This window comes from Pseudophryne corroboree, chromosome 8 (genome assembly GCF_028390025.1).
Source record: "Pseudophryne corroboree isolate aPseCor3 chromosome 8, aPseCor3.hap2, whole genome shotgun sequence".
NCBI lineage: Eukaryota > Metazoa > Chordata > Amphibia > Anura > Myobatrachidae > Pseudophryne > Pseudophryne corroboree.
The window spans coordinates 711,124-725,487 of NC_086451.1; the positions used below are offsets into that span (position 1 = coordinate 711,124).

At 62.1% G+C, this 14,364-nt stretch overlaps 1 protein-coding gene across 1 annotated transcript in view; it reads right to left on the reverse strand.

Moving 5' to 3' along the window:
- Positions 1 to 370: 370 nt before the first annotated feature.
- Positions 371 to 14,364, reverse strand: part of DNLZ (DNL-type zinc finger) — a 47,826-nt gene continuing 33,832 nt past the window's right edge. Inside the window, exons 2-3 of the mRNA XM_063935794.1 lie at positions 3,471 to 3,620; positions 371 to 1,837 (exon numbers count right to left, since the gene is read on the reverse strand). Coding sequence (XP_063791864.1) covers positions 1,666 to 1,837; positions 3,471 to 3,620 — 322 coding nt within the window. The 3' untranslated portion in view covers positions 371 to 1,665. The remainder of the gene's footprint in view (positions 1,838 to 3,470; positions 3,621 to 14,364) is intronic.

Here is a 14,364-nt window from a genome sequence, read left to right on the forward strand (position 1 = left end):
CTGCAGGGCTAATCCCCAGGAGGCTCTCACATGCGTGGCACCATTAATTAGCTGCGGGGCTAATCCCCAGGAGGCTCTCACCTGCGTGGCACCATTAATTAGCTGCAGGGCTAATCCCCAGGAGGCTCTCACCTGCGTGGCCCCATCATTAGCTGCGGGGCTAATCTCCAGGAGGCTCTCACCTGCGTGGCCCCATCATTAGCTGCGGGGCTAATCTCCAGGAGGCTCTCACCTGCGCGGCCCCATCATTAGCTGCGGGGCTAATCCCCAGGAGGCTCTCACCTGCGCGGCCCCATCATTAGCTGCGGGGCTAATCTCCAGGAGGCTCTCACCTGCGTGGCCCCATCATTATCTGCGGGGCTAATCCCCAGGAGGCTCTCACCTGCGCGGCACCATCATTATCTGCGGGGCTAATCTCCAGGAGGCTCTCACCTGCGTGGCCCCATCATTAGCTGCGGGGCTAATCTCCAGGAGGCTCTCACCTGCGCGGCACCATCATTAGCTGCGGGGCTAATCCCCAGGAGGCTCTCACCTGCGTTGCGCCCTCATAAATTGTGTGGTAAACCCTGCGGCTAACCAAATACCCCACTAGAAGTTCTGACCTGAGGGAGTGACATCCTGGGGTCTTATACTGGGGCAGCCCACATCATGGCTGCACCACAGTTCCTCTCCGTCTCCTGACTGTGACATTTCCCGCTAGCACCGTGCTCAGTCCTTCCACAGCGCCCGTATCATCACGTGCCAGGCTTTCTCTCAGGTTCTGTGGGGCATGCCCTCGTATCATCACATGCCAGGCTCTCTCTCAGGTTCTGTGGGGCATGCCCTCGTATCATCACATGCCAGGCTCTCTCTCAGGTTCTGTGGGGCATGCCCTTGTATCATCACATGCCAGGCTCTCTCTCAGGTTCTGTGGGGCATGCCCTTGTATCATCACATGCCAGGCTCTCTCTCAGGTTCTGTGGGGCATGCCCTTGTATCATCACATGCCAGGCTCTCTCTCAGGTTCTGTGGGGCATGCCCTTGTATCATCACATGCCAGGCTCTCTCTCAGGTTCTGTGGGGCATGCCCTTGTATCATCACATGCCAGGCTCTCTCTCAGGTTCTGTGGGGCATGCCCTCGTATCATCACGTGCCAGGCTTTCTCTCAGGTTCTGTGGGGCATGCCCTTGTATCATCACGTGCCAGGCTCTCTCTCAGGTTCTGTGGGGCATGCCCTTGTATCATCACATGCCAGGCTCTCTCTCAGGTTCTGTGGGGCATGCCCTCGTATCATCACGTGCCAGGCTTTCTCTCAGGTTCTGTGGGGCATGCCCTTGTATCATCACATGCCAGGCTCTCTCTCAGGTTCTGTGGGGCATGCCCTTGTATCATCACATGCCAGGCTCTCTCTCAGGTTCTGTGGGGCATGCCCTCGTATCATCACGTGCCAGGCTCTCTCTCAGGTTCTGTGGGGCATGCCCTCGTATCATCACGTGCCAGGCTCTCTCTCAGGTTCTGTGGGGCATGCCCTCGTATCATCACATGCCAGGCTCTCTCTCAGGTTCTGTGGGGCATGCCCTTGTATCATCACGTGCCAGGCTCTCTCTCAGGTTCTGTGGGGCATGCCCTTGTATCATCACATGCCAGGCTCTCTCTCAGGTTCTGTGGGGCATGCCCTCGTATCATCACGTGCCAGGCGTTTCCTCAGGCTCAGTGGGTGGCGCCATTTTGTCCTGGTCTTCCACTTTGCTTGTACCGTTGCCTTCCAGACCGTTCTCCAGCAGCACCTCCAAGGCCTCCTCACCCAAAACACGATGAACCTTCTCCCCTTTGGCCGCGAGGATCTCTTCAATATTCCTTCAGCGCAACACAACATATATAAGTATTGGCAACACAACATATATAAGTATTGGCAACACAACATATATAAGTATTGGCAACACAACATATATAAGTATTGGCAACACAACATATATAAGTATTGGCAACACAACATATAAGTATTGGCAACACAACATATAAGTATTGGCAACACAACATATATAAGTATTGGCAACACAACATATATAAGTATTGGCAACACAACATATATAAGTATTGGCAACACAACATATAAGTATTGGCAACACAACATATAAGTATTGGCAACACAACATATATAAGTATTGGCAACACAACATATATAAGTATTGGCAACACAACATATAAGTATTGGCAACACAACATATAAGTATTGGCAACACAACATATAAGTATTGGCAACACAACATATAAGTATTGGCAACACAACATATATAAGTATTGGCAACACAACATATATAAGTATTGGCAACACAACATATAAGTATTGGCAACACAACATATAAGTATTGGCAACACAACATATAAGTATTGGCAACACAACATATAAGTATTGGCAACACAACATATAAGTATTGGCAACACAACATATAAGTATTGGTAACACACAATTTCACACACAAAGCTCCCACTAACATTCCCTGAAGCGCCTTAGAACAGTGCGGAATACATCGTACTCTATCACTATCTGCCGTGCAGAATAAACGCAGTCTCTATCCTGGCACAGGGAGTACATCGTCTGCCCTCTAGGTGGTGCTGTTGTCTAAGGGAATCGCGGTTACTATCTCCCATCCATTATACCCAAATACATCCTAGTTACTGGTATGAGCAGCGTCTCCCCCAGCACCCACTCCCCAGCCTGCCACAGACACAGGTATAATGGTGGAGCGCTCACTCAGACTGTGGCCAACAGCTGTGACTGGTGTGATGTATTATTACCAGCTCTATCTGTAACGTGATTACGTACATTAATGTAGCAATGATCCGACGACCACCCATAAAGCACAGTACACTGGCACGATGCTGCTATGTAACACGCATGTAACACACAGACCAGCTCAGAGTGATCACATGGGATGCGCCTCTATTATCGGACCGTTGTGTGATCACGGTAACAGCCCCGAGTATACAGATGTATTTCTGCTGTACGGATTAGTGTTCATTCTAGAACCCTGCGCCTGTCACAGTCCGTGCAGTTCCTAGTTTCTGCCTGAGGTGTCACTCTCTGCTCCTGGTCTGTTTCTGAGCACTGAGATACAGGCCGGAGTGTGCTAGAAGCACCAGAGCAGAGTGTGACACCCCAGGCAGGAGAGAGGAACTGCATGGGCTGCGACGGGTACAGGGTGCTAGAGTGAACACTACATATGTGGCTACTTACATGGTGGCGTAATGGGTAACTGAGCAGAGAACGCTGTGTGCGGCTCCTGGATCTCATCTATAAGAGTCCTGCACAGCAGTCAGGTCTCACCTGGTGATATCGCTACGCACATGACCACAGTGCCATAGAGAGGAACACCACCATACTGTATACAGCCAGCTACTGTTTACAGGTCAGTGATTGGTGACAAGCCCCCGAAACATTACTGTGATCACCACGAGTTTTACTATTCATATCACTGTTCCGACTTACCGCTTCCCCTCCAGGTCAGAGAACCAGCCCAGGTTATCCGCTATGATGTGGTGGTTGCTGCAGCCGGGACACCGGACTATAACCACTCCCTTATGATACGCTACTTTTGAGATCTTCTTAATGGACCTTGTTTCACAGACCTGATAAATACATTACGTAAAACTGTAATTACCATTTTTATTTCACTTTATACACTGATAGAATGCTTTCCCTGAGAGAGGGTGAGAGAGGGTGAGAGAGGGCGCGAGAACGAGAGAGCGTGGGCGCGAGAGGAGCGGGAGAGGGGGCGGGAGAGGGCGCGAGAACGAGAGAGCGTGGGCGCAAGAGGGTGCGAGAACGAGAGAGCGTGGGCGCAAGAGGGTGCGAGAACGAGAGAGAGCGGGCAGGAGCGAGAGGGGGCAGGGTGCTTGCGGGGGAGCGAGAGCGGGCGGGAGAGGGAGAGGGAGCGAGAGCGGGCGAGAGCGGGAGCGAGAACGAGAGAGAGGGCGAGAACGAGAGAGAGGGCGAGAACGAGAGAGAGGGCGAGAACGAGAGAGAGGGCGAGAACGAGAGAGAGGGCGAGAACGAGAGAGGGAGAACGAGAGAGAGGGCGAGAACGAGAGAGGGAGAACGAGAGAGAGAGAACGAGAGAGAGAGAACGAGAGAGAGAGAGAGAACGAGAGAGAACGAACAAGAGAGAAAACGAGAGAGAGAGAGAACGAGAGAGAGAGAGAGAGAACGAGAGAGAGGGCGAGAACGAGAGAGGAGGGGCGAGAACGAGAGAGAGAACGAGAGAGGGAGAACGAGAGAGAGAGAACGAGAGAGGGAGAACGAGAGAGAGAGAACGAGAGAGAGAGAGAGAGAACGAACGAGCAAGAGAGAAAACGAGAGAGAGGGCGAGAACGAGAGAGGAGGGGCGAGAACGAGAGAGGGAGAACGAGAGAGGGAGAACGAGAGAGGGAGAACGAGAGAGGGAGAACGAGAGAGGGAGAACGAGAGAGGGAGAACGAGAGAGAACGAGCGAGAGAGAACGAGCGAGAACGAGCGAGAGAGAACGAGCGAGAGAGAACGAGCGAGAGAGAACGAGCGAGAGAGAACGAGCGAGAGAGAACGAGCGAACGAGAGAGAGAGAGAACAAGAGAGAGAACAAGAGAGAGAGAACAAGAGAGAGAGAACAAGAGAGAGAGAACAAGAGAGAGAGAACAAGAGAGAGAGAACAAGAGAGAGAGAACAAGAGAGAGAGAACAAGAGAGAGAGAACAAGAGAGAGAGAACAAGAGAGAGAGAACAAGAGAGAGAGAGCGGGGGACTAGAACGAGAGAGAGAGGGGGACTAGAACGAGAGAGAGAGGGGGGACGAGAACGAGAGAGAGAGAGGGGGGGCGCGAGAACGAGAGAGAGAGGGGGCGCGAGAACGAGAGAGAGAGAGGGGGCGCAAGAACGAGAGAGAGAGAGAGAGGGGGGCGCGAGAACGAGAGAGAGAGAGAGAGGGGGCGAGAGAACGAGAGAGAGAGAGAGGGGGCGAGAGAACGAGAGAGAGAGAGGGGGCGAGAGAACGAGAGAGAGAGAGGGGGCGCGAGAACGAGAGAGAGAGAGGGGGCGCGAGAACGAGAGAGAGAGAGAGTGGGGGCGAGAGAACGAGAGTGGGGGCGAGAGAACGAGAGAGAGTGGGGGCGAGAGAACGAGAGAGTGGGGGCGCGAGAACGAGAGAGAGAGGGGGGGGCGCGAGAACGAGAGGGGGGGGCGCGAGAACGAGAGAGAGAGAGGGGAGCGCGAGAACGAGAGAGAGGGGAGCGCGAGAACGAGAGAGAGGGGGCGCGAGAACGAGAGAGAGGGGGGCGCGAGAACGAGAGGGGGGCGCGAGAACGAGAGAGGGGGGGGCGCGAGAAGGGGGGCGCGAGAACGAGAGAGGGGGGGCGCGAGAACGAGAGAGAGAGGGGCGCGAGAACGAGAGAGAGGGCGCAAGAACGAGAGAGAGAGAGGGGGGGCGCGAGAACGACAGAGAGAGAGAGAGGGGGGCGAGAACGAGAGAGAGAGAGGGGGGGCGCGAGAACGAGAGAGAGAGAGAGGGGGGCGCGAGAACGAGAGAGAGAGAGGGGGGCGCGAGAACGAGAGAGAGAGGGGGGAGCGCGAGAACGAGAGAGACAGAGAGAGAGAGAGGGGGCGCGAGAACGAGAGAGAGGGGGGGCGCGAGAACGAGAGAGAGAGGGGGGGCGCGAGAACGAGAGAGAGAGGGGGCGCAAGAACGAGAGAGAGGGGCGCGAGAACGAGAGAGAGAGAGGGAGGTCGCGAGAACTAGAGAGAGAGGGGGCACAAGAACGAGAGAGAGTGGGGGCGCAAGAACGAGAGAGAGAGAGGGGGCGCGAGAACGACAGAGAGAGAGAGAGGGAGGGGCGAGAACGAGAGAGAGAGGGGGGGCGAGAACGAGAGAGAGAGGGGGGCGCGAGAACGAGAGAGAGAGAGGGGGAGCGCGAGAACGAGAGAGAGAGGGGGAGCGCGAGAACGAGAGAGAGAGAGAGGGGGGCGCGAGAACGAGAGAGAGAGGGGGGCGAGAACGAGAGAGAGAGGGGCGCGAGAACGAGAGAGAGAGGGGCGCGAGAACGAGAGAGAGAGAGGGAGGTCGCGAGAACTAGAGAGAGAGGGGGCGCAAGAACGAGAGAGAGAGTGGGGGCGCAAGAACGAGAGAGAGAGTGGGGGCGCAAGAACGAGAGAGAGAGGGGGCGCGAGAACGACAGAGAGAGAGAGAGAGAGAGAGAGAGGGGGGGGCGAGAACGAGAGAGAGAGAGAGAGGGGGGGGCGAGAACGAGAGAGAGAGAGAGAGAGGGGGCGAGAACGAGAGAGAGAGGGGGGGCGCGAGAACGAGAGAGTGGGCGCGAGAACGAGAGAGAGGGGGGCGCGAGAACGAGAGAGAGGGGGGCGCGAGAACGAGAGAGAGGGGGGGGCGCGAGAACGAGAGAGAGGGGGGGCGCGAGAACGAGAGAGAGAGGGGGGCGCGAGAACGAGAGAGAGAGGGGGGCGCGAGAACGAGAGAGAGAGGGGGGCGCGAGAACGAGAGAGAGGGGGGCGCGAGAACGAGAGAGAGAGGGGGGCGCGAGAACGAGAGAGAGAGGGGGGGCGCGAGAACGAGAGAGAGAGGGGGGGGCGCGAGAACGAGAGAGAGAGGGGGGGCGCGAGAACGAGAGAGAGAGGGGGGCGCGAGAACGAGAGAGGGGGCGCAAGAACGAGAGAGAGTGGGGGCGCAAGAACGAGAGAGAGAGAGAGAGGGCGCGAGAACGACAGAGAGTGGGGCGCGAGAACGACAGAGAGAGAGAGAGAGAGAGAGAGAGAGAGAGGGGGGGGCGAGAACGAGAGAGAGATAGAGAGAGGGGGGCGCGAGAACGAGAGAGAGAGGAGGGGCGCGAGAACGAGAGAGTGGGCGCGAGAACGAGAGAGAGGGGGGGGCGCGAGAACGAGAGAGAGGGGGGGCGCGAGAACGAGAGAGAGGGGGGGCGCGAGAACGAGAGAGAGGGGGGACGCGAGAACGAGAGAGAGAGGGGGGGCGCGAGAACGACAGAGAGAGAGAGAGAGAGAGAGGGGGGGGGCGAGAACGAGAGAGAGAGGGGGGGCGCGAGAACGAGAGAGAGAGGGGGGGGCGCGAGAACGAGAGAGTGGGCGCGAGAACGAGAGAGGGGGGGCGCGAGAACGAGAGAGAGGGGGGGCGCGAGAACGAGAGAGAGGGGGGGCGCGAGAACGAGAGAGAGAGGGGGGCGCGAGAACGAGAGAGAGAGGGGGGCGCGAGAACGAGAGAGAGAGGGGGGCGCGAGAACGAGAGAGAGAGGGGGGCGCGAGAACGAGAGAGAGAGGGGGGCGCGAGAACGAGAGAGAGAGGGGGGCGCGAGTACGAGAGGGGGGGGCGCGAGAACGAGAGAGGGAGGGGGGGCGCGATAACGAGAGAGAGAGGGGGGCGCGAGAACGAAAGAGGGGGCGCGAGAACGAGAGAGAGAGGGGGGCGCGAGAACGAGAGAGAGGGGGGGCGCGAGAACGAGAGAGGGGGGTCGCGAGAACTAGAGAGAGAGGGGGCGCGAGAACGAGAGAGAGAGGGGGGCGCGAGAACGAGAGAGAGAGGGGGGGCGCGAGAACGAGAGAGAGAGGGGGGCGCGAGAACGAGAGAGAGAGGGGGGGCGCGAGAACGAGAGAGAGGGGAGCGCGAGAACGAGAGAGAGAGAGAGGGGGGGGCGCGAGAACGAGAGAGAGGGGGCGCGAGAACGAGAGAGAGAGGGGGGCGCGAGAACGAGAGAGAGGGGGGCGCGAGAACGAGAGAGAGAGAGGGGGGTCGCGAGAACTAGAGAGAGAGGGGGCGCGAGAACGAGAGAGAGTGGGGGCGCAAGAACGAAAGAGAGAGAGGGGGCGCGAGGACAGAGAGAGAGAGAGGGGGGCGCGAGGACAGAGAGAGAGGGGGGGGCGAGACCGAGAGAGAGAGGGGGGGGCGAGACCGAGAGAGAGAGGGGGGGGGCGAGACCGAGAGAGGGGGGCACGAGAACGAGAGAGAGGGGGGCACGAGAACGAGAGAGAGGGGGGGCGCGAGAACGAGAGAGAGGGGGGGAGCGAGAACGAGAGAGAGGGGGGGAGCGAGAACGAGAGAGAGGGGGGCGCGAGAACGAGAGAGAGAGGGGCGCGAGAACGAGAGAGAGAGGGGGGCGCGAGAACGAGAGAGAGAGGGGGGGCGCGAGAACGAGAGAGAGAGGGGGGCGCGAGAACGAGAGAGAGAGAGGGGAGCGCGAGAACGAGAGAGAGGGGGGCGCGAGAACGAGAGAGAGGGGGGCGCGAGAACGAGAGAGAGAGAGAGGGGAGCGCGAGAACGAGAGAGAGAGGGGGGCGCGAGAACGAGAGGGGGCGCGAGAACGAGAGAGGGGGGGGCGCGAGAACGAGAGAGAGGGGGGCGCGAGAACGAGAGAGAGAGAGGGGGGTCGCGAGAACGAGAGAGAGAGGGGGCGCGAGAACGAGAGAGAGAGTGGGGGCGCGAGAACGAGAGAGAGAGAGTGGGGGGCGCGAGAACGAGAGAGAGGGGGGGCGCGAGAACGAGAGAGAGAGGGGGCGCGAGAACGAGAGAGGGGGGGCGCGAGAACGAGAGAGAGGGGGGGCGCGAGAACGAGAGAGAGGGGGGAGCGAGAACGAGAGAGAGAGGGGGCGCGAGAACGAGAGAGAGAGGGGGGGCGCGAGAACGAGAGAGAGAGGGGGGCGCGAGAACGAGAGAGAGAGGGGAGCGCGAGAACGAGAGAGAGAGAGGGGAGCGCGAGAACGAGAGAGAGAGGGGGGGGGCGAGACCGAGAGAGGGGGGCACGAGAACGAGAGAGAGGGGGGCACGAGAACGAGAGAGAGGGGGGCACGAGAACGAGAGAGAGGGGGGGCGCGAGAACGAGAGAGAGGGGGGAGCGAGAACGAGAGAGAGGGGGGCGCGAGAACGAGAGAGAGAGGGGGGCGCGAGAACGAGAGAGAGAGGGGGGGGCGCGAGAACGAGAGAGAGAGGGGGGCGCGAGAACGAGAGAGAGAGGGGGGCGCGAGAACGAGAGAGAGAGGGGGGCGCGAGTACGAGAGGGGGGGCGCGAGAACGAGAGAGGGAGGGGGGGCGCGATAACGAGAGAGAGGGGGGCGCGAGAACGAAAGAGGGGGCGCGAGAACGAGAGAGAGAGGGGGCGCGAGAACGAGAGAGAGGGGGGGCGCGAGAACGAGAGAGGGGGGGTCGCGAGAACTAGAGAGAGAGGGGGCGCGAGAACGAGAGAGAGAGGGGGGCGCGAGAACGAGAGAGAGAGGGGGGGCGCGAGAACGAGAGAGAGAGGGGGCGCGAGAACGAGAGAGAGAGGGGGGCGCGAGAACGAGAGAGAGAGGGGGGGGCGCGAGAACGAGAGAGAGGGGAGCGCGAGAACGAGAGAGAGAGAGAGGGGGGGGGCGCGAGAACGAGAGAGAGGGGGCGCGAGAACGAGAGAGAGAGGGGGGCGCGAGAACGAGAGAGAGGGGGGCGCGAGAACGAGAGAGAGAGAGGGGGGTCGCGAGAACTAGAGAGAGAGGGGGCGCGAGAACGAGAGAGAGTGGGGGCGCAAGAACGAAAGAGAGAGAGGGGGCGCGAGGACAGAGAGAGAGAGAGGGGGGCGCGAGGACAGAGAGAGAGGGGGGGGCGAGACCGAGAGAGAGAGGGGGGGGCGAGACCGAGAGAGAGAGGGGGGGGGCGAGACCGAGAGAGGGGGGGCACGAGAACGAGAGAGAGGGGGGCACGAGAACGAGAGAGAGGGGGGGGCGCGAGAACGAGAGAGAGGGGGGGAGCGAGAACGAGAGAGAGGGGGGAGCGAGAACGAGAGAGAGGGGGGCGCGAGAACGAGAGAGAGAGGGGCGCGAGAACGAGAGAGAGAGGGGGGCGCGAGAACGAGAGAGAGAGGGGGGCGCGAGAACGAGAGAGAGAGGGGGGCGCGAGAACGAGAGAGAGAGAGGGGAGCGCGAGAACGAGAGAGAGGGGGGCGCGAGAACGAGAGAGAGGGGGGCGCGAGAACGAGAGAGAGAGAGAGGGGAGCGCGAGAACGAGAGAGAGAGGGGGGCGCGAGAACGAGAGGGGGCGCGAGAACGAGAGAGAGAGGGGGGGCGCGAGAACGAGAGAGAGGGGGGGCGCGAGAACGAGAGAGAGAGAGGGGGGGTCGCGAGAACGAGAGAGAGAGGGGGCGCGAGAACGAGAGAGAGAGTGGGGGCGCGAGAACGAGAGAGAGAGAGGGGGCGCGAGAACGAGAGAGAGGGGGGGGCGCGAGAACGAGAGAGAGGGGGGGCGCGAGAACGAGAGAGAGAGGGGGCGCGAGAACGAGAGAGGGGGGGGCGCGAGAACGAGAGAGAGGGGGGGCGCGAGAACGAGAGAGAGGGGGGAGCGAGAACGAGAGAGAGAGGGGGCGCGAGAACGAGAGAGAGAGGGGGGGCGCGAGAACGAGAGAGAGAGGGGGGCGCGAGAACGAGAGAGAGAGGGGAGCGCGAGAACGAGAGAGAGAGAGGGGAGCGCGAGAACGAGAGAGAGAGGGGGGCGAGACCGAGAGAGGGGGGCACGAGAACGAGAGAGAGGGGGGCACGAGAACGAGAGAGAGGGGGGGCGCGAGAACGAGAGAGAGGGGGGAGCGAGAACGAGAGAGAGGGGGGGAGCGAGAACGAGAGAGAGGGGGGAGCGAGGAACGAGAGAGAGGGGGGCGCGAGAACGAGAGAGAGAGGGGCGCGAGAACGAGAGAGAGAGGGGGGCGCGAGAACGAGAGAGAGAGGGGGGCGCGAGAACGAGAGAGAGAGGGGGGGCGCGAGAACGAGAGAGAGGGGGGGCGCGAGAACGAGAGAGAGGGGGGCGCGAGAACGAGAGAGAGAGAGGGAGGTCGCGAGAACTAGAGAGGGGGCGCGAGAACGAGAGAGAGAGTGGGGGCGCAAGAACGAGAGAGAGAGGGGGCGCGAGAACGACAGAGAGAGAGAGAGAGAGAGAGAGAGAGAGAGAGGGGGGGGCGAGAACGAGAGAGAGAGAGAGAGAGGGGGGGGGGCGAGAACGAGAGAGAGAGAGAGAGGGGGGGGGGCGAGAACGAGAGAGAGAGAGAGAGAGAGGGGGGGGGGGCGAGAACGAGAGAGAGAGAGAGAGAGGGGCGCGAGAACGAGAGAGAGAGGGGGGGGCGCGAGAACGAGAGAGTGGGCGCGAGAACGAGAGAGAGGGGGGGCGCGAGAACGAGAGAGAGGGGGGGCGCGAGAACGAGAGAGAGGGGGGGCGCGAGAACGAGAGAGGGGGGGGGGCGCGAGAAACGAGAGAGGGGGGGCGCGAGAACGAGAGAGAGAGGGGGGGCGCGAGAACGAGAGAGAGAGGGGGGCGCGAGAACGAGAGAGAGAGGGGGGCGCGAGAACGAGAGAGAGAGGGGGGCGCCGAGAACGAGAGAGAGAGGGGGGGCGCGAGAACGAGAGAGAGAGGGGGGGCGCGAGAACGAGAGAGAGAGGGGGGGCGCGAGAACGAGAGAGAGAGGGGGGCGCGAGAACGAGAGAGGGGGCGCAAGAACGAGAGAGAGTGGGGGCGCAAGAACGAGAGAGAGAGAGAGAGGGCGCGAGAACGACAGAGAGTGGGGCGCGAGAACGACAGAGAGAGAGAGAGAGAGAGAGGGGGGGGGCGAGAACGAGAGAGAGATAGAGAGAGGGGGGCGCGAGAACGAGAGAGAGAGGAGGGGCGCGAGAGAAACGAGAGAGTGGGCGCGAGAACGAGAGAGAGGGGGGGGCGCGAGAACGAGAGAGAGGGGGGGCGCGAGAACGAGAGAGGAGGGGGGGCGCGAGAACGAGAGAGAGGGGGGGGCGCGAGAACGAGAGAGAGGGGGACGCGAGAACGAGAGAGAGAGAGGGGGCGCGAGAACGACAGAGAGAGAGAGAGAGAGAGAGAGGGGGGGGGCGAGAACGAGAGAGAGGGGGGGGCGCGAGAACGAGAGAGAGAGGGGGGGGCGCGAGAACGAGAGAGGGGGGGCGCGAGAACGAGAGAGGGGGGGCGCGAGAACGAGAGAGAGGGGGGGCGCGAGAACGAGAGAGAGGGGGGGCGCGAGAACGAGAGAGAGGGGGGGCGCGAGAACGAGAGAGAGAGGGGGGCGCGAGAACGAGAGAGAGAGGGGGGCGCGAGAACGAGAGAGAGAGGGGGGCGCGAGAACGAGAGAGAGAGAGGGGGGCGCGAGTACGAGAGAGAGAGGGGGGCGCGAGTACGAGAGGGGGGGCGCGAGAACGAGAGAGGGAGGGGGGGGCGCGATAACGAGAGAGAGAGGGGGGCGCGAGAACGAAAGAGGGGGCGCGAGAACGAGAGAGAGAGGGGGGCGCGAGAACGAGAGAGAGAGGGGGGCGCGAGAACGAGAGAGGGGGGTCGCGAGAACTAGAGAGAGAGGGGGCGCGAGAACGAGAGAGAGAGGGGGGCGCGCGAACGAGAGAGAGAGGGGGGCGCGAGAACGAGAGAGAGAGGGGGGGCGCGAGAAACGAGAGAGAGGGGAGCGCGAGAACGAGAGAGAGAGAGGGGGGGGGCGCGAGAACGAGAGAGAGAGGGGGGCGCGAGAACGAGAGAGAGGGGGGGCGCGAGAACGAGAGAGAGAGAGGGGGGTCGCGAGAACTAGAGAGAGAGGGGGCGCGAGAACGAGAGAGAGTGGGGGCGCAAGAACGAAAGAGAGAGAGGGGGCGCGAGGACAGAGAGAGAGAGAGGGGGGCGCGAGGACAGAGAGAGAGGGGGGGGCGAGACCGAGAGAGAGAGGGGGGGGGCGAGACCGAGAGAGAGAGGGGGGGGCGAGACCGAGAGAGGGGGGCACGAGAACGAGAGAGAGGGGGGCACGAGAACGAGAGAGAGGGGGGGCGCGAGAACGAGAGAGAGGGGGGAGCGAGAACGAGAGAGAGGGGGGAGCGAGAACGAGAGAGAGGGGGGCGCGAGAACGAGAGAGAGAGGGGGCGCGAGAACGAGAGAGAGAGGGGGGCGCGAGAACGAGAGAGAGAGGGGGGCGCGAGAACGAGAGAGAGAGGGGGGCGCGAGAACGAGAGAGAGAGAGGGGAGCGCGAGAACGAGAGAGGGGGGCGCGAGAACGAAGAGAGAGGGGGGCGCGAGAACGAGAGAGAGAGAGGGGAGCGCGAGAACGAGAGAGAGAGAGGGGAGCGCGAGAACGAGAGAGAGAGGGGGGGCGCGAGAACGAGAGGGGGCGCGAGAACGAGAGAGAGAGGGGGGGGCGCGAGAACGAGAGAGAGGGGGGCGCGAGAACGAGAGAGAGAGAGGGGGGTCGCGAGAACGAGAGAGAGAGGGGGCGCGAGAACGAGAGAGAGAGTGGGGGCGCGAGAACGAGAGAGAGAGAGAGAGGGGGCGCGAGAACGAGAGAGAGGGGGGGCGCGAGAACGAGAGAGAGAGGGGGCGCGAGAACGAGAGAGGGGGGGGCGCGAGAACGAGAGAGAGGGGGGGCGCGAGAACGAGAGAGAGGGGGGAGCGAGAACGAGAGAGAGAGGGGGCGCGAGAACGAGAGAGAGAGGGGGGCGCGAGAACGAGAGAGAGAGGGGGGGCGCGAGAACGAGAGAGAGAGGGGAGCGCGAGAACGAGAGAGAGAGAGAGGGGAGCGCGAGAACGAGAGAGAGAGGGGGGGGCGAGACCCGAGAGAGGGGGGGGCACGAGAACGAGAGAGAGGGGGGCACGAGAACGAGAGAGAGGGGGGGCGCGAGAACGAGAGAGAGGGGGGAGCGAGAACGAGAGAGAGGGGGGAGCGAGAACGAGAGAGAGGGGGCGCGAGAACGAGAGAGAGAGGGGCGCGAGAACGAGAGAGAGAGGGGGGCGCGAGAACGAGAGAGAGAGGGGGGCGCGAGAACGAGAGAGAGAGGGGGGCGCGGAGAACGAGAGAGAGAGAGGGGAGCGCGAGAACGAGAGAGGGGGGCGCGAGAACGAGAGAGAGGGGGGGCGCGAGAACGAGAGAGAGAGAGGGGGAGCGCGAGAACGAGAGAGAGAGGGGGGCGCGAGAACGAGAGGGGGGCGCGAGAACGAGAGAGAGAGGGGGGGCGCGAGAACGAGAGAGAGGGGGGGCGCGAGAACGAGAGAGAGGGGAGGGGGGGGGTCGCGAGAACGAGAGAGAGAGAGGGGGCGCGAGAACGAGAGAGAGAGTGGGGGCGCGAGAACGAGAGAGAGAGAGAGGGGGCGCGAGAACGAGAGAGAGGGGGGGGCGCGAGAACGAGAGAGAGAGGGGGGCGCGAGAACGAGAGAGAGGGGGGGGCGCGAGAACGAGAGAGAGAGGGGGGCGCGAGAACGAGAGAGAGGGGGGAGCGAGAACGAGAGAGAGGGGGGCGCGAGAACGAGAGAGAGAGGGGGGCGCGAGAACGAGAGAGAGGGGGGGCGCGAGAACGAGAGAGAGAGAGGGGAGCGCGAGAACGAGAGAGAGAGAGGGGAGCGCGAGAACGAAGAGA